Consider the following 22,487-nt stretch of genomic DNA (forward strand, 5'->3'; position numbering starts at 1 on the left):
GAAACAAAGTCCCACAGTACAATTAGTGGCAGTGCATAGCTGGTCCACTGCAGCAAGAAAACATGAGAAGATAACCGTAAAGCTTAAGTAAAGTAAAAGTGATATGAACAACATTGAGGTGACAGATTGTGAGTGAAGATGGTTTAGGTACAACCTCTAACCAGATTCTCCTTAAACACTTCGCTATAGAGAAAATAAGTGTGACCCAGACTCCAAGAGGTGTGGGCATGGATGCAGAGAACATTAAGCTTTTGCATGTAACTAGCCTTTAAAAGCCCTCCTGGCCTCAACCTACATTAGTAATTGTCATCTCCCATCCAGCCCCTTTCCTGTTTCCATTCCAGCACAACACAGCCCTCATTCCTCCATTGCACCTAGTCTTTGTACTTCTCCTTTTCTGCTATCCCCCCTCCCCCCTCCATCACATCGCCGCTGCCCTCGATCAACCTCCCAACTGCACATATCTGCCCTACCCCTTTCCACCTCATCCCTGTGTGCTCCCCAACAGCACATCACTCCCCCCCCCCCCCCCCCACTGCCTCTTCCTTACCCCCACTGAGTCACTACTCCCATCAGGCACTGGTGCTGCTGCTCACAGTGTGGTCTCAGTTGCCTGAGACTGCAGTCGTGTGTGTGAGTTGCGTTTGCATGAGTGTGTACATGTGTGTGTGTGTGTGTGTGTGTGTGTGTGTGTGTGTGTGTGTCAACTAATTTTGACACAGGCCTCACTAGCCGAAAGCTATATTTCTGACCGTCTTTGTTGTGCATGAATGATTGCGTCACAGCATCTTGCACAGCCTCATCAATGCAATCAGCCAGAGAGGTTTGTTTTCTTTTGTTGTTTTAGGGTGCACAACTACAGTGGTCATTAGCGCCCAGACTAAATTATGAATGCACTGCGAGGCACAATGTTAAAACAGCAACTAAAAAGGACAACACTATAAAAGCAAATTAACAGACAAGGGATTAAAAGAAAACAGCATAATCAAATGTCCTTAGACAGGATTGTCAAGTGGATAGAACGAAGAACGCGAGCAGCTGCTCCTGGGTCATCCACTAAAATTTCATCCAGAGCACTTGGCAGGCCAAGATCAATGCGCAGTGTATTAAAATCTGGACAGGACGTTAAAATGTGGCGTGCCGTCAGCAATTGCCCACATGGGCAGAACGGCACTGGCGCAGCCGTCAGCAGATGGCCAGAGAGGTGGGGAAGCTAATGGCAGATACATACAACTGCCATTTGGGTATCTCAAGCAACCAACATGGTAATCGGTCTATCAGGCAGTGGCAAGGAAGTCACAGGATCACCAAAATGTGCTCACTGTCCTGAAGATCATCATATAGTGACCAGTGTAGTGAAGCCAAGAGATTAGGCAAAGAGATCGTAACGTAAATAGCTGAAAAGATGTCATGGGTGACACTGGAGTGGATAGGAATACACATAGATCATGGTCTGTAAGAAGCTGGTCAATGAAAAGGCCCCTGTCAAAGTGGTATTCTCCCACAGAAGATGGTGTGCATTGCAGTCCCCAAGTACGAGATAAGGGAGGCACAGTTGTTGCATTAAAGTGGTCAACTCAATGTATGTAAGTGGCCTGCCTCGAGGTAAATATACAATACAAAAGGTGATCGCTGGGGTCGTCTACACTTGCTTCACTAACACTTCCAATGTGGTATGAAGTTGAATTCACTCACCGAAAACAGGTGACACTAACAACCAATCCAACTCCGCTGAATGATCATGTTATGGATATCTACATTAGGTGTGAAGAATTTAGGAATTTAGGAGGGCCAGTCACAGTTAGTTCCAAAACCTAGGATAGTGTACACACTTATGTGCACCTAGTGGCAGTACTGACATTTCTTTTCAAGTTATGCAACTGGCCAGCAATTCTGTCTCATAAGTTTACAACAATGTTATTCATTTATTTTGGAAAAATAAACTCAGTTTGGGAACATTAATCATGCTAATTACAGAAACTTCTGACACAAAGTTAAATATTTTATTCAGAATGATGTCATAAAGGGTAGAGAAGAAACTCTGTTGTAAAACTACATAAAACAAATAGGTTATGGCGTGGTACAAGGGACCAACAAAGCATTCACTTAAAGTAATTCAGGAAAATCTTTCTATACATATTCCTTCACTAATCTATTTGGGTTAAGTATATTTTTTCTTTTCTGTCTCTTCAACTTTTAACAGAAAAATGGGCTCACAATTTCATAAGACCTGAAATGTAGCAATGTGTTTTATTCCTTGCATGTAAACAGCACAGGGAAGTATCAGACTTCCATTTGCATATATGCCACGTGTTTTCATTTTTTAGTTTAATTAAAGTCTTTAGGTCAATTTATAATTTTTATAATACACGAAAACACACACACACACACACACACACACACACACACACACGTACAGCTGCCTGATGCAGCACAATACAGACGTATAAGTGTGTGTGTGTGTGTGTGTGTGAGAGAGAGAGAGAGAGAGAGAGAGAGAGAGAGAGAACACTCACAATAAGATTTGTCCAAAAGCTAGCATACTTTTCAGTCTTCATTAAGTGCAAGTTGACAAGTCAAAACCTGTATTATATGGCATTTTGTTATGTTCCCTGCTATATTACTTACATCCTACAAGAACTTTACCTTACCAAACTTATATCACTTACCTCTTCTTCATGAAATCTGTGGTCAATGAAAAAAAGGTTTTTTGTGACACCTTTCACGTTTTTATAATGAAAAACAGATGGAGCACTTCTTAATGTTGGATAAATTGTTGGCGTGATAAGGTTTGCTATATCTGGTCTCATCCTGTGCTGAACTTCTAAACAATCATAATGCATCCCATTCCGCAGCATCCTTTCAAACAATGAAATGTCAAAATTAAATTTTTTTCCTAGCTCATAGACTGCAGTTGAAGGTCGCAGTTGTTTGTGATCACCTGAAAAGTAATAGTTTTTCATCGAGATCAAAGATACCTTAGAAATAATCAATTATACACAGTCATTGCTTTTAACAAAATCCATTTCCAACAAATCTGAGGAATTTACACTCCTGGAAATGGAAAAAAGAACACATTGACACCGGTGTGTCAGACCCACCATACTTGCTCCGGACACTGCGAGAGGGCTGTACAAGCAATGATCACACGCACGGCACAGCGGACACACCAGGAACTGCGGTGTTGGCCGTCGAATGGCGCTAGCTGCGCAGCATTTGTGCACCGCCGCCGTCAGTGTCAGCCGGTTTGCCGTGGCATACGGAGCTCCATCGCAGTCTTTAACACTGGTAGCATGCCGCGACAGTGTGGACGTGAACCGTATGTGCAGTTGACGGACTTTGAGCGAGGGCGTATAGTGGGCATGCGGGAGGCCGGGTGGACGTACCGCCGAATTGCTCAACACGTGGGGCGTGAGGTCTCCACAGTACATCGATGTTGTCGCCAGTGGTCGGCGGAAGGTGCACGTGCCCGTCGACCTGGGACCGGACCGCAGCGACGCACGGATGCACGCCAAGACCGTAGGATCCTACGCAGTGCCGTAGGGGACCGCACCGCCACTTCCCAGCAAATTAGGGACACTGTTGCTCCTGGGGTATCGGCGAGGACCATTCGCAACCGTCTCCATGAAGCTGGGCTACGGTCCCGCACACCGTTAGGCCGTCTTCCGCTCACGCCCCAACATCGTGCAGCCCGCCTCCAGTGGTGTCGCGACAGGCGTGAATGGAGGGACGAATGGAGACGTGTCGTCTTCAGCGATGAGAGTCACTTCTGCCTTGGTGCCAATGATGGTCGTATGCGTGTTTGGCGCCGTGCAGGTGAGCGCCACAATCAGGACTGCATACGACCGAGGCACACAGGGCCAACACCCGGCATCATGGTGTGGGGAGCGATCTCCTACACTGGCCGTACACCACTGGTGATCGTCGAGGGGACACTGAATAGTGCACGGTACATCCAAACCGTCATCGAACCCATCGTTCTACCATTCCTAGACCGGCAAGGGAACTTGCTGTTCCAACAGGACAATGCACGTCCGCATGTATCCCGTGCCACCCAACGTGCTCTAGAAGGTGTAAGTCAACTACCCTGGCCAGCAAGATCTCCGGATCTGTCCCCCATTGAGCATGTTTGGGACTGAATGAAGCGTCGTCTCACGCGGTCTGCATGTCCAGCACGAACGCTGGTCCAACTGAGGCGCCAGGTGGAAATGGCATGGCAAGCCGTTCCATAGGACTACATCCAGCTGCTCTACGATCGTCTCCATGGGAGAATAGCAGCCTGCATTGCTGCGAAAGGTGGATATACACTGTACTAGTGCCGACATTGTGCATGCTCTGTTGCCTGTGGCTATGTGCCTGTGGTTCTGTCAGTGTGATCATGTGATGTATCTGACCCCAGGAATGTGTCAATAAAGTTTCCCCTTCCTGGGACAATGAATTCACGGTGTTCTTATTTCAATTTCCAGGAGTGTAGATTACACAACAGTATATGAAATATTCTGGTGACCTGTTCAATGAAATCATCACTGAATAACCGTGAGCTACAATATAAACAGTAAGAAGCTATTCACCACACAATAATCTACCTGAACTATCAGAAACAGTCAAAAAAACTGAACAGTACTCATACACACCTATGAGAATAAGATGTTCACAGTCCTTTGTCAAAGAGACAACAACATGGGACTCCAGTACTTCCGCTGCTTCCTCAACTATTACTGAAAAGAAAAGAGGAATTCAATCAATGGCAAAGTTCATTAAGCTATTCTTCAACAAAAATTTCTCTCAATGTATTTTCAAAATAGTTTACATCACCTGAATATTATCAAAAAAGCTGACAGGTTCACTAGGTAAATCCAGACATCTAACCATATAACAATTATGCCACTTGGCTACATTATGCTTTCAACGTTTTGAAAAACACAAAGAAAGAAAGAAAGAGAAGGGGGGGGGGGGGGGAGGTTATGTTCTTTTCTAAAAAGAGCAGTCACAGTCAAATCTGGATATCAAACATTCCCTGTGTCCGAAGCTAAAGAGAGAAAGAAAGAATGAATGATAATCAGGCTAACTGTGGTAATAAAGAACCCTGGATGAAAAGTAAACCCAAGTCACTCAAAAGATGGTAAAATCAATTGCTCTATGCTTATGGTCACACAGAAAAACAACCACCTCTAAAGATTATGCAACAGGACAGTACTTCATGAAAGTATACAAAGTACGATAGCAATCCTATATGTAGGTCACCACAATAGAGAGCTTTCAAGTTCACAGCAGATGGAACTGAGAAACTTCAGACATAGAGCCTTCTTCAGTGTATGCCCCTTTAGTTCTAATTCTGGGACAAGAAAGTTATTTGTTTGGAATTTCATAACACAACATTTTGTAAGATTAAGCTACTATCTGTTAGTTGAGAACCAGTTGTGAGTGCATTCCACTGTTGTTCTGATGAATAATAACTTGTGTTACAGTTTTTTACGTTCTCCAATAACATTTGTATAGGTGATAAAACAGGAGCAGGTCACATACTAAATTTGATTCGATTTGATTTTTTATTGGTCCAGTTTTATCATACAGCACAAATTGTACAATTGATATTGGACATGTCAAAGATAAGTTACAATAATACATAGTATTAGCAAAATAGTAGGCAAATTAAAAATGGGTACCTATTACAATTAATTTTGTTCCCTATTCAGAAATTCTCTGACAGAATAGAAACAGTGTTTTATTAGAAATGCCTTTAGTTTAGCTTTAAATATTGGATGAGTAGCATTTTTTATTTCCTCTGGTATCTTATTGTGTAGTATTACACCAATGTTAATTATGCTCCTCTGATAGCTGGTTGCTCTGTGACATTTTGATGTCTATTTGATTTCCCTCTGGTACTATAGTTGTGTACATTTTTGTTCTGTAGCAGTTTGCCTGTTTTCAGGAGATAGTCCCTAGTGAACAAAATAGTTTCATAAATTAATAAACTTGGAACATTTAGGACACAAAGCTCAGTAAAATGGGATTGACATGACTTCATCTTTTTAAGGCCACAAATTATTCTTAAGAGCTCTTTTTTGCATTCTAAAAACCTTTACACTGTGAGTTGAGTATCCCCAGAAAAAGGATCCCATATCATACTAGTGAGTGGAACTGTGCATAGTATGCCTGCAGTACTATTGTTTTGCTTGTTGTAGCCTTTAAAATTCTTAGGCCATAGCACACAGATGATACTTTTCCTAGACAAGTTATTTATATGTGTGTCCCACTTTAAGTCTTTCTGAACCCATAGACCCAAAAATTTTGTGACACTTACTTTTTCTAGGGGATCATTTTTTAATTGTGCCTGAATAGACATTTGATTAGTTGAAGGAATTTAATGAAATCGCCACACACAGTTTTTTCAGTATTTATAATGAGTCTGTTTTTTGTGAACCACTCAGGAAGTCTTTTCATAGAACTTTCTGCTGTGGACTGCAAAGTTTCTGGACTGGATCCAGTGAGCAATATGCTGGTGTCATCGGCAAACAGGATAGTTTTTGTGGGGCTCATATATTCAACTAAGTCGCCCACATAAATCAAGAAGAGTAGTGGACCTAAGATTCAGCCCAGCAGTACACCATATTTTATTGGGAATTCGCAAGAACGATAGGAGCTGTTTCTTGTTTTATTCATTTTGTTGAGTTCATACTGAAGTGATACTTCTGCCTGCAGTTTTCTAGGTATGAACACAACCAGCTATGTGCTACACCTCTGACTCCTTGTCTTTCTAATCTTTAGACCAGAATGTTATGCTCCAGGACATCAAAGGCTTTTGATAGATCTAGAAAAATACCTGCAGCTAATTTATGTTGGTAAGGGATTTTAAAATGCAGTCTAAGAATTCGAAAATTGCTGCCTGTGTGGATTTAGACTTTCTAAAACCATGTTGTTGTACTGTAAGAGGTGCATATTTATTTATGAAACCTAAAAGTTTGCCATAGAAGAGTTTTTCTAGAATTTTTGAGAAGGAACTTTCTGTGACATGGGTCGGTAGTTTGATATTTTTTCAGAAGAACCTTTTTTTTAGCAGTGGTGAGACTTCTGCTATTTTAAAAATAAGAAGAACCTTTTTTTAGCTGTGGTGAGACTTCTGCTATTTTAAAAATATCTGGAAATACACCAGTTTTTAAAGAGAGGTTGTAAATTTTTGCAAAGGGGTTTGCTATGTGGTGAGCACATGCTTTTAATATGATCAGGTACTTCATCAAGACTACTTGACATTTTATTGCTTAATGATTTAATCTGATTTATAATTTCATTCGGGTTTGTTTCATAAACATACATAGAAGCAGTCAAGATCACTGACTTGCTGGAGAAACTTGGGACTGGTCCTTAACAATGTACTTGAATAAGGTCTTCAGCTAGTGAAGTATTCATTGAATTTTTCCACAACTGAATTTGAGTCTGTGACTTTTGAGCCTTCTAGCGTTAATGATGCATTCTTTTTCTTAGGAGCTGAACTACAAGTTTCTTTCTTTATAACTTTCCTTGTGGATCGCATTTTGTTAGATGAGTTTCTTATCAAATTGACATTCCACATCATTTTTGCCTCTTTGACTAGTCTACCATAGATTCTTTTGAATAATCTGCGAATTCTTGGGTTACTATATATTTCTTACAACAGTACTGCAGAAATCCGCTTCTCTCACTGGAAATTTTTATGCCTTTAGTTCCCCATTGCTTATTATTGTTAGGTTTTACTGTTTTTACTACTTTTGAAAATGCTACATTAAAATAGTGAAGAAAGATGCTCTGAAAACTCATGTAGATGCTATCAACATTGTTCTGAGTGGCATGCTTTCCCAGTTTTCCTTCGCCAGTAAGAGATTAAAAATTCTAGTGTTAGTAATTTCTTTCCTGGTGTATTTAAATGGACTGTATGTAACCTTCGTTCCAATCTGTTTATATCTACAACATCGATATTCTTAAAGTGAGTGCATATTTCAGTGATACACTTGTTTGCAACATTAATTTCGCAGTTCACACACGACCAGGGTGGTAAATCATGACGATGTGGGATGTTCACAATGAGTACATTTGTGTGGGTTAAATTATTTAAACATTTTCACATTTCTGTAATAACCTTGTATGTCTCATTTCTATAGACATCGTTTGATCCCCCTATTAACACGGCAAAATCGTCTTTATTCAAACTAGCTACATCACTTGACGTTGCTAGGTCCATTATTTCACTCAACAGAGCCCCTGGCTTTATGAAACCAGGTGCCTTGAAACTACATGTTCTCATCAACATTGCAGAAATTTCACGGCCATGACTATCACCTAACACACAGATTGTTTTGTGTTTCACACTTTTTGTAACCGTAGGATTTAAGGTTCTTCTTCTCACCTGACTAGCGTTGTTTTTTTGCCGCACGTATTCTAAATGTTCTTCAGTTTGCAGTTTCACTGGAGATGCGTTTTTTGATGTAGTTTCCTTTGTTGCACTGAAGTCTGTGGTAGTGTAGATGTGCACACTTATTTTCGGAGTTTTTAGAATATCTCCTGATGCAGTATTTTCACTGTTGACCTACTTACAACGAGCAACGGTTTGCCTACTTTGTTTTCCAACTTTTGAACCCTTTCCTACATCTTGACTGAATCAACGGCAGAAAGCACTGCAAAAGATTTTTTTTTTTTTTTGCACTAAATTTTCACTGTGTTTCAGATCTTTTACCCTCTGAGTACAACTTCCTTCAGTCATTGTCTTCCATTTTCTCGAGACCAAATCGTCTTTCTTCATTAGCGTCTCACATTTTTCAGATTGTATTTTACTTATTTCCACCTTTTGAGTGTGGATTGTCAACTGTAGACTGGATATCCGTTCGTTCAGTATTTCATTCTTACAACATGCACATGTTTTCCTGTTACTACTGAAATTTACATTTTTTCGTGGAGACACATGATACACTTTCAACTTGGACACCATCTTGCCACAGGGGATCATAATAAGGGTTTCTCCACTTTGAATGTTGTCTTATTCCTGTTGTATCATTTGGTAATGTGACCCTCTGTTCCCTATTTTTATGGTTATACTCCATCCATGACAAAAGAAACGGCCTTAACACCAAGCCATCTTAGTTCCTAACAAGATTCATAATCTACTTAATCAAAGTCCTTGGCGTGATCAAGGAAAATGTGAACAAGGTTATTTTTCTTATTTGGTCTCATGTAACTGACTATGAAGGGCGATATAACACTTTCACAGTAGAGAAGTCCTCAAGGAAGCTTATCTGAACAGCTGTTAAATGGTGGCTGAATTATGGAAACTTTATTATTAACTTGTAAGTAACCTTTTCAGTCGTTTTGGGAACAGAAGATACACAATGAAATGCAAAGACTTTTCAGAAGCCTACAACACAGAAGGCACAGCCACAAAAGACACACAGTCCAGTCCCTAACAAAAAGAAAGAGAGTTGAATAAAATTAATTTCATAACTTCAATCACAGATTCAAGTTACTTGAAAATTTTCAAGTTCACTGATTGTAATCACAGAGCTGACTGCCAATTAATAAAGAAGTCATTGTTGTTGTTGTTGTGGTCTTCAGTCCTGAGACTGGTTTGATGCAGCTCTCCATGCTACTCTATCCTGTGCAAGCTTCTTCATCTCCCAGTACCTACTGCAACCTACATCCTTCTGAATCTGCTTAGTGTATTCATCTCTTGGTCTCCCTCTACGATTTTTACCCTCCACGCTGCCCTCCAATGCTAAATTTTTGATCCCTTGATGCCTCAAAACATGTCCTACCAACCGATCCCTTCTTCTAGTCAAGTTGTGCCACAAACTTCTCTTCTCCCCAATCCTATTCAATACCTCCTCATTAGTTACGTGATCTACCCACATTATCTTCAGCATTCTTCTGTAGCACCACATTTCGAAAGCTTCTATTCTCTTCTTGTCCAAACTAGTTATCGTCCATGTCTCACTTCCATACATGGCTACACTCCATACAAATATTTTCAGAAACGACTTCCTGACACCTAAATCTATACTCGATGTTAACAAATTACTCTTCCTGAGAAACGCTTTCCTTGCCATTGCCAGTCTACATTTTATATCCTCTCTACTTCGACCATCATCGGTTATTTTACTCCCTAAATAGCAAAACTCCTTTACTACTTTAAGTGTCTCATTTCCTAATCTAATTCCCTCAGCATCAACCGACTTAATTTGACTACATTCCATTATCCTCGTTTTGCTTTTGTTGATGTTCATCTTATATCCTCCTTTCAAGACACTGTCCATTCCGTTCAACTGCTCTTCCAAGTCCTTTGCTGTCTCTGACAGAATTACAATGTCATCGGCAAACCTCAAAGTTTTTACTTCTTCTCCATGAATTTTAATACCTACTCCGAATTACTATTATTATACTACATCAATCATTTTATGTAATAGGAGTTAATTTTCTCACGCCAATGGACACCACCAATAGCTTGACCACATGCAGCAGCATCAAATTGCAAAGCGAATTAATTTTCACTATCATCATTTAATTACCATCCCATCATGTTGTCTTCAGAAACCTCTTTTTATCCTCAGATGCAGACTATGATGTGGTGCCTGAGTTTAAAAAAGTACAGAAACAACACTCTCAGAGCCTTTTCAATTGCAGATCTTGGATATGACCACAATGTAGATAGCACTAGTGTGCAAGTTGGTGCCACTTCGATACACAAGCATTGTCTCCCATTACCTTGGAAATAGCCTTGTATTAAGGCAGTCCAGTTTGATTTGCAAGTTTTGCCATAATACACTTGCAACAACTACATTGGTTGTTACAGTTCCATCATGCCGATTGCTCTGCAAGCATCCGCCATCGTGATTCCACCAATATCAATGCCATAGGCTTCACCTTTCTGTCATTGTCTCTGTGATAGTATTTCAGAATACATGGTTAACAGTCCTGCCTTTTCTTAATGCATCTTGATTTAACTGTTCTCACTCTCTCTAGTGACTGGACACATTCTTGTTCAGTTTCTATTGTGTCTTGGGGTACTTAAAGTTTATTGCTTGTCCTACAGCAGGCAGCAGCTAGCCAAGTTAATTAGAATTGTGGGTGGACTCAATAAAACACTGTCACAGGACTGCATTACATTTGTGTCTTATTCTGTAATATGCCTGAAGTTAATTTCAATCACTGACCATTACTGATCTTTAGGTTTCCCCCATCCCCTTTGCTTTAATTTACATCATCAATTAGGTGAAAAAACACAATAAGTGAAGAAGATTAATGTCTCCTTGTTCTGGTGACAGAAGATTACCAGGCGAGTGCAACTTTCCGGCTAATATGGTCACTACATACATATTGACAGACAAGGTACAATTCATAACCCAGAACCTACAATTTGATTACCTATACTTTTAGAATTGGGTGTTACTAATGCATATTTCAGTTTTTCAAGAAATGCACCTTGACTCATGGGCTGGTTACAGAGGTAACTAAGGGGACACTGTCAGGTAACACAAGATTTTAGTACTTTAGCTGAAATACTGTTGTTTTCAGAATATTTACCACTTTCAAGTTCCCTAATTTTTTTCATGATCTCTCTAGCACAGTGATAAGCAGCATTTCTGGGTCCATTACCCCTAAATGTAATCAGATATTTGCTAGTAACACTCCCCTTCCCTTTCCCCTCCCACTACTAACTAAACATTAAAATGAATAAGTATTTTCTTTGAAAACATTTGTTTTTAAAATTATGAAATATAAGTGATATTTAATTTTTGTGCATGTTTTATTAAACCTTGAACCAATGAGTCGGTGTAACAGCTGTTACTTCTTATTTCTAACAATCTTTTTTCTACAATGATGGAGCAACTCTCACTGCATTGTGAGTACTACCTACAACACCTTACCAGAAAAGAAAGCTGTCTATCCACATTGAGGGCAGACACTTCTTACAAAACATGCTTTCTCTGCATCGCTCCTTCTCTAGTGACACTTGCTTCATCCACACCCTGCACACCCACCTACAATCGACCAAATTAAAACTGCTGCATTATACTTATTGTTTTGGTTTCACTTGACTGTTGGACTCCTTACCTCTGAACCGCCAGTGCTTTGTATCTGACCATTCCCACTAATAATAATAATAATAATAATAATAATAACAATAATAATAACCCGTGGAGGCCCGGGAAAAGAATAGGCCGCCGGTACGTTCTGCCAGTCGTAAAAGGCGACGAAAAGAACAAACCACTAATAGGGCTAACCCCCCTTATAGTGTGATTAGTTGGTTCAGGACAGAACTAAAGAAGCCTCGGACAGTGCCGTCACGGTCGGGGACGACGTTTGAACCCTACGCCCGCCCACAATGGTAACGACACTGCTAGCCAACTGGAAAATGATTTAAATCCAAATAGAGGTGTTTTGCAGGATATGCTTCCTGCAACCACTCTAGTAGGTAAACAAAGACAGAGGATGAGATGGTCAGATGAAGTTAATCGACACCTATTGTTCTGTTATTACCAAGCAACAAACCTAGGAACCAACACAACTGGATACAGATCACAAGTATACACAACATTTATTATCAGATACCCAGAATTAAAATTTTTAACAGAACAATGACTAGCTGATCAGATCCGTGTAATAATCAAAAATAACAGGATACCCCAGTCAGAATTAGAAAACATCAAACAACAAGTACAACAAATACTGGAACAAAATAATGTGCAATCAGAAGAAGAAGAAAATACAGTAATGGACTCAAACATCCCAGAGCAAACAAACAAAGAACAACACGCATCAATTAAACAATCAGAGGAAAACGAAATCTTAAGACGGCCACCAGAACAAGCACAAATAGAACTCGGAAGTAACACACATGTTAGATATAGAAGAAAAATTTCAGCTGACATATATAGAATACAAAGATACAAATACAGACATTAGACCATTCTTGCATAGACCGCCAAATAACCCACAAGTAGAAACAACAATATAAACTATCAACACAATCATACACAACAAAATAAATGAAAACACAACTATGGAAGAGTTACAACTACTGGTTTATATAGGAGCACTCACTACACTAAATATACACACTAGGCAGAGATCAGAACCAAGCAACACACAGAAGTAACCCACAAAACCAGCATGGCAACACAGGATACAGATTAGAATAGAAAAACTGAGAAAAGACATCAGACAGCTAACACAATTTATAAGACATGAAATATCAGGCAAAAAAACGAAAAAGGTTAGGTAAAATCTCACAACAAGAAGCGATAGAGCAGTTAGATGAAAAGAAGCAGAAATTACAAGCATTGGCCAAACGACTTAGAAGATACAAAAAAAGTGAGAATAGAAGGAAACAAAGCCAAACATTCAACACAAACCAAAAGAAATTTTACCAGACAATAGAAAACACACATGTTAAAATAGACAATCCACCAAACATAACAGACATGGAACACTTCTGGAGCAACATATGGTCAAACCCGGTACAACATAACAGGCATGCACGGTGGATACAAGCAGAAACAGATACATACAAGATGATACCACAAATGCCTGAAGTGATAATTTTGCAACATGAAGTCACCCAAGCAATTAATTCTACTCACAATTGGAAAGCCCCTGGAAAAGATAAAATAGCAAATTTCTGGCTAAAAAAGTTCACCTCAACACATTCACATCCAACTAAATTATTTAACAATAATATGTCTTTAAATATGTCTGCTTGTGTCTGTATGTGTGGATGGATATGTGTGTGTGTGCGAGTGTATACCTGTCCTTTTTTCCCCCTAAGGTAAGTCTTTCCGCTCCCGGGATTGGAATGACTCCTTACCCTCTCCCTTAAAACCCACATCCTTTCATCTTTCCCTCTCCTTCCCTCTTTCCTGATGAGGCAACCGTTGGTTGCGAAAGCTAGAATTTTGTTTGTATGTTTGTGTTTGTTTGTGTGTCTATCGACCTGCCAGCGCTTTCGTTCGGTAAGTCACCTCATCTTTGTTTTTATATATAAATTATTTAACAGTTACATTGCAGACCCATACACATTCCCTGATACACTTACACATGGAATAACTTATCTGAAACCTGAAGATCAAGCAGACACAGCAAACCCAGCTAAATATCGCCCCATAACATGCCTACCAACAATACACAAAATATTAACTTCAGTCATTACACAGAAATTAATGACACATACAACACAGAACAAAATTATAAATGAAGAACAAAAAGGCTGTTGCAAAGGAGCACGAGGATGTAAAGAGCAACTGATAATAGATGCAGAGGTGACATATCAAGCTAAAACTAAACAAAGGTCGCTACACTAAGCATACATTGATTACCAAAAAGCTTTTGATAGTGTACCCCACTCATAGTTACTACAAATATTGGAAATATACAAAGTACATCCTAAATTGATACAGTTCCTAAACATAGTAATGAAAAATTGGAAAACCACACTTAATATCCAAACAAATTCAAATAATATCACATCACAGCCAATACAGATTAAGCGCGGAATATACGAAGGAGACTCATTAAGTCCTTTCTGGTTCTGTCTTGCTCTGAACCCACTATCCAACATGCTAAATAATACAAATTATGGATACAATATTACTGGAACATACCAACACAAAATCACACATTTGCTATACATGGATGATCTAAAACTACTGGCAGCAACAAATCAACAACTCAACCAATTACTAAAGATAACAGAAGTATTCAGCAATGATACAAATATGGCTTTTGGAACAGACAAATGTAAGAAAAATAGCATAGTTAAAGGAAAACACACTAAACAGGAAGATTACATATTGGATAACCACAGCGACTGCATACAAGTGATGGAAAAAACAAATGCCTATAAATATCTAGGATACATACAAAAAATAGGAATAGATTATACAAATATTAAAGAACTACTAAAAGAAAAATATAGACAAAGACTAACAAAAATACTGAAAACAGGATTGACAGCAAGAAACAAGACAAAAGCTATAAATACTTATGCTATACCAATATTGACCTACACATTTGGAGTAGGGAAATGGAGTAACACAGACCTAGAAGCACTCAATACACTTACACAATCACAATGCCACAAATATAGAATACATCACATACATTCAGCAACTGAAAGATTCACATTAAGCAGAAAGGAAGGAGGAAGGGGATTTATCGACATGAAAAACCTACATTATGGACAGGTAGACAATTTAAGAAAATTCTTTCTAGAATGAGCAGAAACTAGCAAAATACACAAAGCAATCACTCATATAAATACATCGGCTACTCCACTGCAATTTCATAACCACATCTACAACCCTTTAGATCACATAACATCAACAGATACGAAGGAAGTAAATTGGAAAAAGAAAACACTACATGGCACCACCCGTATCATCTAACACAGCCACACATCGACCAAGACGCATCCAACACATGGCTAAGAAAAGGCAATATATACAGTGAGATGGAAGGATTCATGATTGCAATACAGGACCAAACAATAAACACCAGATATTACAGCAAGCATATTATTAAAGATCCCAATACCACAACAGATAAATGCAGACTTTGCAAACAACAAATAGAAACAGTAGATCACATCACAAGCGGGTGTACAATACTAGCAAATACAGAATATCGCAGAAGACATGACAATGTAGCAAAAATAATACATTAACAGCTTGCCTTACAACATACACTTATAAAACAACATGTTCCCACATACAAGTATGCACCACAAAATGTACTAGAGAATGATGAATACAAATTATACTGGAACATAACCATTATAACAGATAAAACAACACCACATAACAAACCTGATATCATACTCACCAATAAAAAGAAGAAATTAACACAACTAATCAAAATATCCATACCCAATACAACAAATATACAAAAGAAAACAGGAGAAAAAACTGAAAAATACATCCAACTGGCTGAGGAAGTCAAGGACATGTGGCATCAGGATAAAGTTGACATTATACCAATTATACTATCAACTACATGAGTCATACCACACAATATCCACCAGTACATCAATGCAATACAGCTACATCCAAACTTATATATACAACTACAGAAATCCGTAATTATTGATACATGTTCAATTACCCGAAAGTTCCTAAATGCAATATAACATATACCGTACAGTTAAAAGGAAGTCACGCTTGATCAAGGTCCACGTCACTTTCCATTTTTGACCAGACATAACGTCTGAGAAAAGAAAGAAAGAAAGAATAATAATAATAATAATCTGTGCAGTCTCTTCCGCAATGACCGAGCGAGGTGGCGCAGTGGCTAGCACACTGGACTCGCATTCGGGAGGACGACGGTTAAATCCCGTGTCCGGCCATCCTGATTTAGGTTTTCCGTGATTTCCCTAAATCACTCCAGGCAAATGCCGGGATGGTTCCTTTGAAAGGGCACGGCCGACTTCCTTCTCCGTCCTTCCCTAATCCGATGAGACGGATGACCTCGCTGTTTGGTCTCTTCCCCCAAACCAACCAACCAACCAACCAACCCATCTTCCGCAATGTAGTAGTCATCACATAGTTACTGCTGTGTTGTCCCGGACATTCTTTGCAGAATTTTAGAGACAAAGAAGCAGATGGAGGACACAGGCGAATGGGTTACCATAAGGCAGTGTGCTTGCACCATTGTTATTCAACATCTACAATAACAATCAACCGCTGTCTGACGGAACCCAGAGATTTTTTTGTGTGCTGATGTTTGTGTAATAACTGCTCAGGCTGACCGTTTTTCAAAGATGAAACAAATGTTGTCTAAACCCCTGGAAGAATTAACCATCTACTATAATGAAAATAAACTGAAACTGAATCCTGCCAAAACTTAGACCTGTGTATTCAACCTCAGGAACAAGCAAGCAGCAACAACTCTTCAAATCATCTGGGAGTAAACTGGTCTTTAACACTTTCCAGCTCCGAAATAGCTGGGAGTGATTCTAGACAATACGCTTACATGTACGAAACACTGCCTAAACATGGAACAGGCGGCATATGCCAGAAACAAGATAGTGCAGAAACTGACTGGTACCACTTGGGGAGCTCACTCATGCATCGTGAGAACTAGCGCGCTAGCACTGTGTCAGTCCAGTGCTGAATATGCATTTTCGGCATGGTACAAGTCCTGCCATACCAGAAACGTAGATGTGGTGCTTAATGAGACTTTTTGCATTGTCATGGGTTGTTTAAGATCTCCACCCGTAGATAAACTCCACTGTCTTGCTGGCATAGCCCCTCCTGAAATTTAGAAGCAAGGTAGCTGCTAGATGGGAGGCAAGCAAGATTACAACTACAGAAGCCCAACCTTTACAAGGCCATCAGGCAGAAGATCCTCTGCTGAAACCATGAAAGAGCTTCTTGGCAACTACTGAAGCTCCCACAGGAACACCACAAAAAGCAAGGATCGCAAAAAGGTGGGGTAAATGACAACATTTGGAGAAGTGGATGGTTCTGAATGAAGAACTCCTTCCTGGTCACTCAGGGAAGTAGACAACAAGGAAGCCTCTCAACAAATCATACTCTAATACCAAAAGTTATAAGACCAAACTGCGCAAGTGGGGCCTTCCTGTGGAGTCAGTTTTTTGCAAGTGTGGTGCTGTGCAAACTAACAACCACCTCCTACAACATTTTCATCTCCAGCCACATGCACCATGAGAGAACTGATGAGGGCGACACCGAATGCACTCAACATGGCCAATTTCTGGTCAACCATTGTATAAACTGATATCAATGATCAATTTCCTTTTGTTGATAACATACTTTGTACTTCTGGCATGATAATAAATAAATAAAATAATGAAGTAATTTCTGGACCACTATGGGAACTCCCCCTCCAATTTAGAGAAGGCATCTTATAAGATATATAAGCATATGTGATGCATATGTCTCAATTTTACTGTCACAGATGAATGGGGTTTCAGCTCGGTGCCTAATGGTAAAGTGCCAGACTAAAAATACTAACGTTTTGTGTTTAATCCCTGGTCAATTATAGGATTTTAATGTATCACTCAATACTTCATTCAACTTCGGTAATGTTTACTGATGTGAAAAATGCCAAGTTGCACTGTGATTTAGAATCCATGTTAATCTGTAGGTCCTCCTATAACTGGCCAGTTAAGTCAGTTCAGGGATAGGAGGAAGGCAATGGTGTACCACCTCGAACAGGAACATACTTGTTAAAGCACTGTGGTGTTCAATACAATCTTCAGACTGATGGCAGCTTTACTTATTTTAGAAGCTTGGCCTAAAATATAAATTGCATGTCTAACAGATGGACTATGCCAGGAAGCCGATGTTTATATATTCGTTTCACAAGCTGTTGTCACTATCACACTGTATTACAGATTAATAATAGTATTCGAACCGCCACCATCACCTCCACGTACTGAGGCACGCATGCAGTGAGCAGTATGGTGGTATGGAGTAGGTGTGCAGCACAGAGGGTGAACATGGTAGGTTGGGGATGAGGCGAGATGCTGTCTATTGATGTACGCAGGGATATGGCAGGTACAGAATGGTGGGCAGCTCATATACCCTTAGCGGACTGTGCTTTGGGGAGAAAAAGAGGAGAGGAGAGGATAAAAGCAGAGAAGAGGAAAGGACTACACAGGTGCACTGGAGGAATCAGGCATGTCTGAGGCTGGAATGGGAGTAGGGAAGGCAACAGATGCATATGGAGACAGACTAGTGGAGGTTGGAGCAGCCGAGTGTTACAGGAATGAACGATATGTTCTAGGGAGAATTCCCTCAAGGGCAATTCAGAAACGTTGGTGCTGGTGGGAAAAATCTAGATGGCACAGTCTGTGAAGCAGTCACTGAAGTCTAGCACACCATGTTGTGTAGCATGCTCAGCAACTGCATGGTCCAGCAGTCTCTTGGTCACAGTTTGGCGGTGGCCACCTCACTTAGACAGACAGTTTGTAAGTGGTCATGCCCACTTTGAATGCTGCGCAGTGTTAGTAATTTTGACACCTCATGACCCATACATACTTTCTGCCTACTTATCATGCACCCTTTGATGCACTAACTCTGAGTCACCCTGTAGCAATAGGCTCGCTGGCTTACAACACATAGTAAAGTGCCTGCGCAGAGAACAGTAGTTTCACTCTGTGTCCCACACACTCCCACCAATATATTTACTCCTGAACGTCACACATCTACTCTAGCACATTGGACCATCAGTTGCCTCCCACCCCCCACCCCACTCCCCGCCCTACATTCACGCAACAGTTGACCTCTCTCCTCATACTTTAGCAACAGAGCGCAAAAGGTCCGTATTCACAGTGCTGAGAATGACTGATGTGGGGTCTGAGTGGGGTACAGTCATATGGGGGGTGCCCCAGAGATCTGTTCCTTATTTATATAAATGATAAGCCCTCTAGTTTTATGTGTAACTCTAAAATATTTCTGTTTGCTGATGACACTAGCTTGGTATAAAGGATGTTGGGTGCAACATTGTGTCTGTTTCAAAGAGTGCAGTTCATTACATAACTTATTGGCTTGTAGAAAATAAACTAATGCTAAATCACATTAAGACTCAGTTTTTACAGTTTCTAACACACAATTCAACAAAAATCAACATTCTAATTTCACAGAATGGGCTTACGGTTAGAGAAACTGAACAGTTCAAATTTCTAGGTGTTCAGATAGATAGTAAACAGTCATGGAAAGCCCACGTTCAGGATCTTGTTCAAAGACTTAATGCTGCCATTATTACTATTTGAACAATATCTGAAGTAAGTGATCATTCAACACAAAAATTAGTCTACTTTGCTTATTTTCATTTGCTTATGTTGTATGGTATTGTATTTTGGGGTAAATCTTCCAATTCTAAAAGGATATTTTTGGTTCAGAAATGGGCGGTTCGAGCAATAAGTGGTGTAAGTTCGTGAACCTCTTGTCAATCCCTGTTCACTAGTCTGGGTATTTTGACATTGGCCTCTCAGTGTATACATATATATTCCTTACTGTCATTTCTTGTTAACAATGTTAGCTTATTCCCAAGAATAAGCAGTTTCCACTCAGTTAATACTCTGCAGAAATCAAAACTGCATTTGGATCGGACTCCCTTCACTCTTGTACAGAAAGGTGTGCAATATAATGCTGCTTCCATTACCAATAGGCTTGCACTTGAATTCAAAATCTTAGCAGTAATCCATGCACTTTCAAATCGAAACTGAAAAGTAGAGGAGTTCCTTGAAAAATTAAGCCGATTCTTGTTGCATTGTTGATTGTGTTTATTTAAACTTCTGGATTGACTTTTTGCAGGTTCATAAAGATTTTATTTTTATCTGTTATTACTTTTATGTTGTAATTTCATGTACTGATAAGTTCCATGACCTTGGAGATTTTCTCCTCAATTTGGTCATATGGAACTTGATGTGTAAATAAATAAAGTGATGTAAGTCCTCCAGAATAACAGCAAGATCTGTATTTCCCTGTCTCAGTTTCTCTTTCCAGAATTTTTTGAATGACTACTAAACTGAACTAGCACAAGAAGAGAACTCTTCTTCAATTAAGTGCCTTTCCTCCTCTTCCACACACTGTTTTAATTCATGGTTTCTTACCAGCCCCTTCCATCCAACTATTGTCACATACATGAACAACTCCTGGTGGTATTTCAGAAGGTATTGGCATTGTTTTGTGCTTGAAAATGATCGCTGGATTAAGTTTAGTACCATCAGAACAACATGAAAGCACAACAGTGTAGTGCATTATTTCATGTCCACTTGTTTTTATAGTTACAGTTTCAGCACTTTTTATGGCAACAGTTCTGTTAATCAGCACATCAAATCTTCAGCATTCTTCTGTAGCACCACATTTCAAAAGCTTCTATTCTGTTCTTGTTTAAAAAGTTTATCATCCATGTTTCACATCCATATATGGCTACACTCCAAACAAATACCTTCAAAAAGAACTTCCAGACACTTAAATCTATACTCGATGTTAACAAATTTATCTTCTTCAGAAATGCTTTTCTTCCCATTGCCAGCCTACATTTTATATCCTCCCTACTTTGTCAATCATCTGTTACTTTGCTTCCCAAATACGAAAAGACATTTACTACTTTAAGTGGCCATCCAATACATGTACATGTATTGATTTTAAATGTTGTCTTTTCAGGAATCAGACATTTTGTTACGCATTCAAGCAGATAACATTTTTGGACACTAATAAGAGGTTTTTGGTATTCCTTGATTTATTTTTCATAGTTGGAAAAAAGAGGATCAAATTCACAAGTATTGGGTACTTCATTGTTCTTAGCAATAAAATATCTCAATTTTTTCATATAAAAATGTAGATGATAAACCAAATTGTATACAGTTTTATACTTGTATAATCAATAATTACAGAATGTATATAAATAATCGTACAAGCACTATATAAGTAAAAAATATCATAAAAGAATTATATGCTGCACCAACAGCACGCCAGACAGACTTCACAACCCATGGCTTGGTGGGCCAGACAGCTGCCTGTCACATTTTGATGTCAAGGCTGGAATATGCTGAAGTGTCACGGTGCCACAGAATTACCTCAGGCTGGCATCAGACCACCTCTGTCCCTACATGATCAAAGGAGGGGCCCAGTCATAACAAAGCTGGAAAACTTTACCACAAATACTCACAGCACAGTACTAGCAGTACACTGGCTTCAACTGCTGCCACACCAAGGCATACTCCACATCAGCTGATGGCCCAACATGGGCCATCCAGCCTCATCTGCATCTAGCTCCTTGTCTATGGGCCAATGCTATACCTCATGCTGCTAGAGCTAGAACTTGTACTATCCAACTGGGGGCATCTCTGGAGTGACTACAACTGGCCTCTGCGCATCTCTAGAGGATCTTGGGTTCAGGGCCAGTGGGCCACAAGCCCGAGCTTCTGCAGAAGTGGTCAACCATGCCCTCTCTGTCCTCCTCATTACCTTGTTGTGGTTGTGGTGTGTGTGTATTCTTTATTTCACCGCAAGTCTTGTATCATAGAGCTTCATGGAGCTATTTCTTTGTGTGTGTGTGTGTGTGTGTGTGTGTGTGTGTGTGTGTGTGTGTGTGTGTGTGTGTGTGTGTGTCAACAAGTGCCAGTGGACAAAGCACTGCCCATGCTGTCTATGCAGTGTGTCTACCTATTACTGCACTGTACTGCCAATGAACTGGACACAGAGTTGTGTGTTTTTAGTGGTTTTACACTCATTGTTGTACTGTCCTACATAAGGACCACATCTACTATGTAAGTTAAGTATTTGTTTTCATTAATAAACAGTCATTTATAGTTGCATCTTTATTTGTTTAGGGCTGAATGTAACTAAACTGTAGATGTGACAACATTGGCAACGATTTGTTTCAAAATCTAGGTTTCTGTGTTCTTCTTCCACCAACAAGTGGCAACATCGTTTGCAGTGGTTGTGAGATCTTTTTTAATATAATGTTCCATACCGGAATTTTCTCTGACAAGCTGT

The 22,487-nt window shown here is 39.7% G+C and overlaps 1 protein-coding gene across 1 annotated transcript in view; it reads right to left on the bottom strand.

The window, feature by feature from the left end:
* LOC126237201 (NFX1-type zinc finger-containing protein 1-like) overlaps positions 1–22,487 on the bottom strand; it is a 383,285-nt gene that overhangs the window by 216,905 nt on the left and 143,893 nt on the right. The window contains exons 4-5 of the mRNA XM_049947081.1: positions 4,635–4,718; positions 2,670–2,941 (exon numbers count right to left, since the gene is read on the bottom strand). Of these exons, the coding sequence (XP_049803038.1) occupies positions 2,670–2,941; positions 4,635–4,718 (356 nt within the window). The remainder of the gene's footprint in view (positions 1–2,669; positions 2,942–4,634; positions 4,719–22,487) is intronic.

Source organism: Schistocerca nitens, chromosome 2 (genome assembly GCF_023898315.1).
Source record: "Schistocerca nitens isolate TAMUIC-IGC-003100 chromosome 2, iqSchNite1.1, whole genome shotgun sequence".
Classification (NCBI taxonomy): Eukaryota; Metazoa; Arthropoda; class Insecta; order Orthoptera; family Acrididae; genus Schistocerca; species Schistocerca nitens.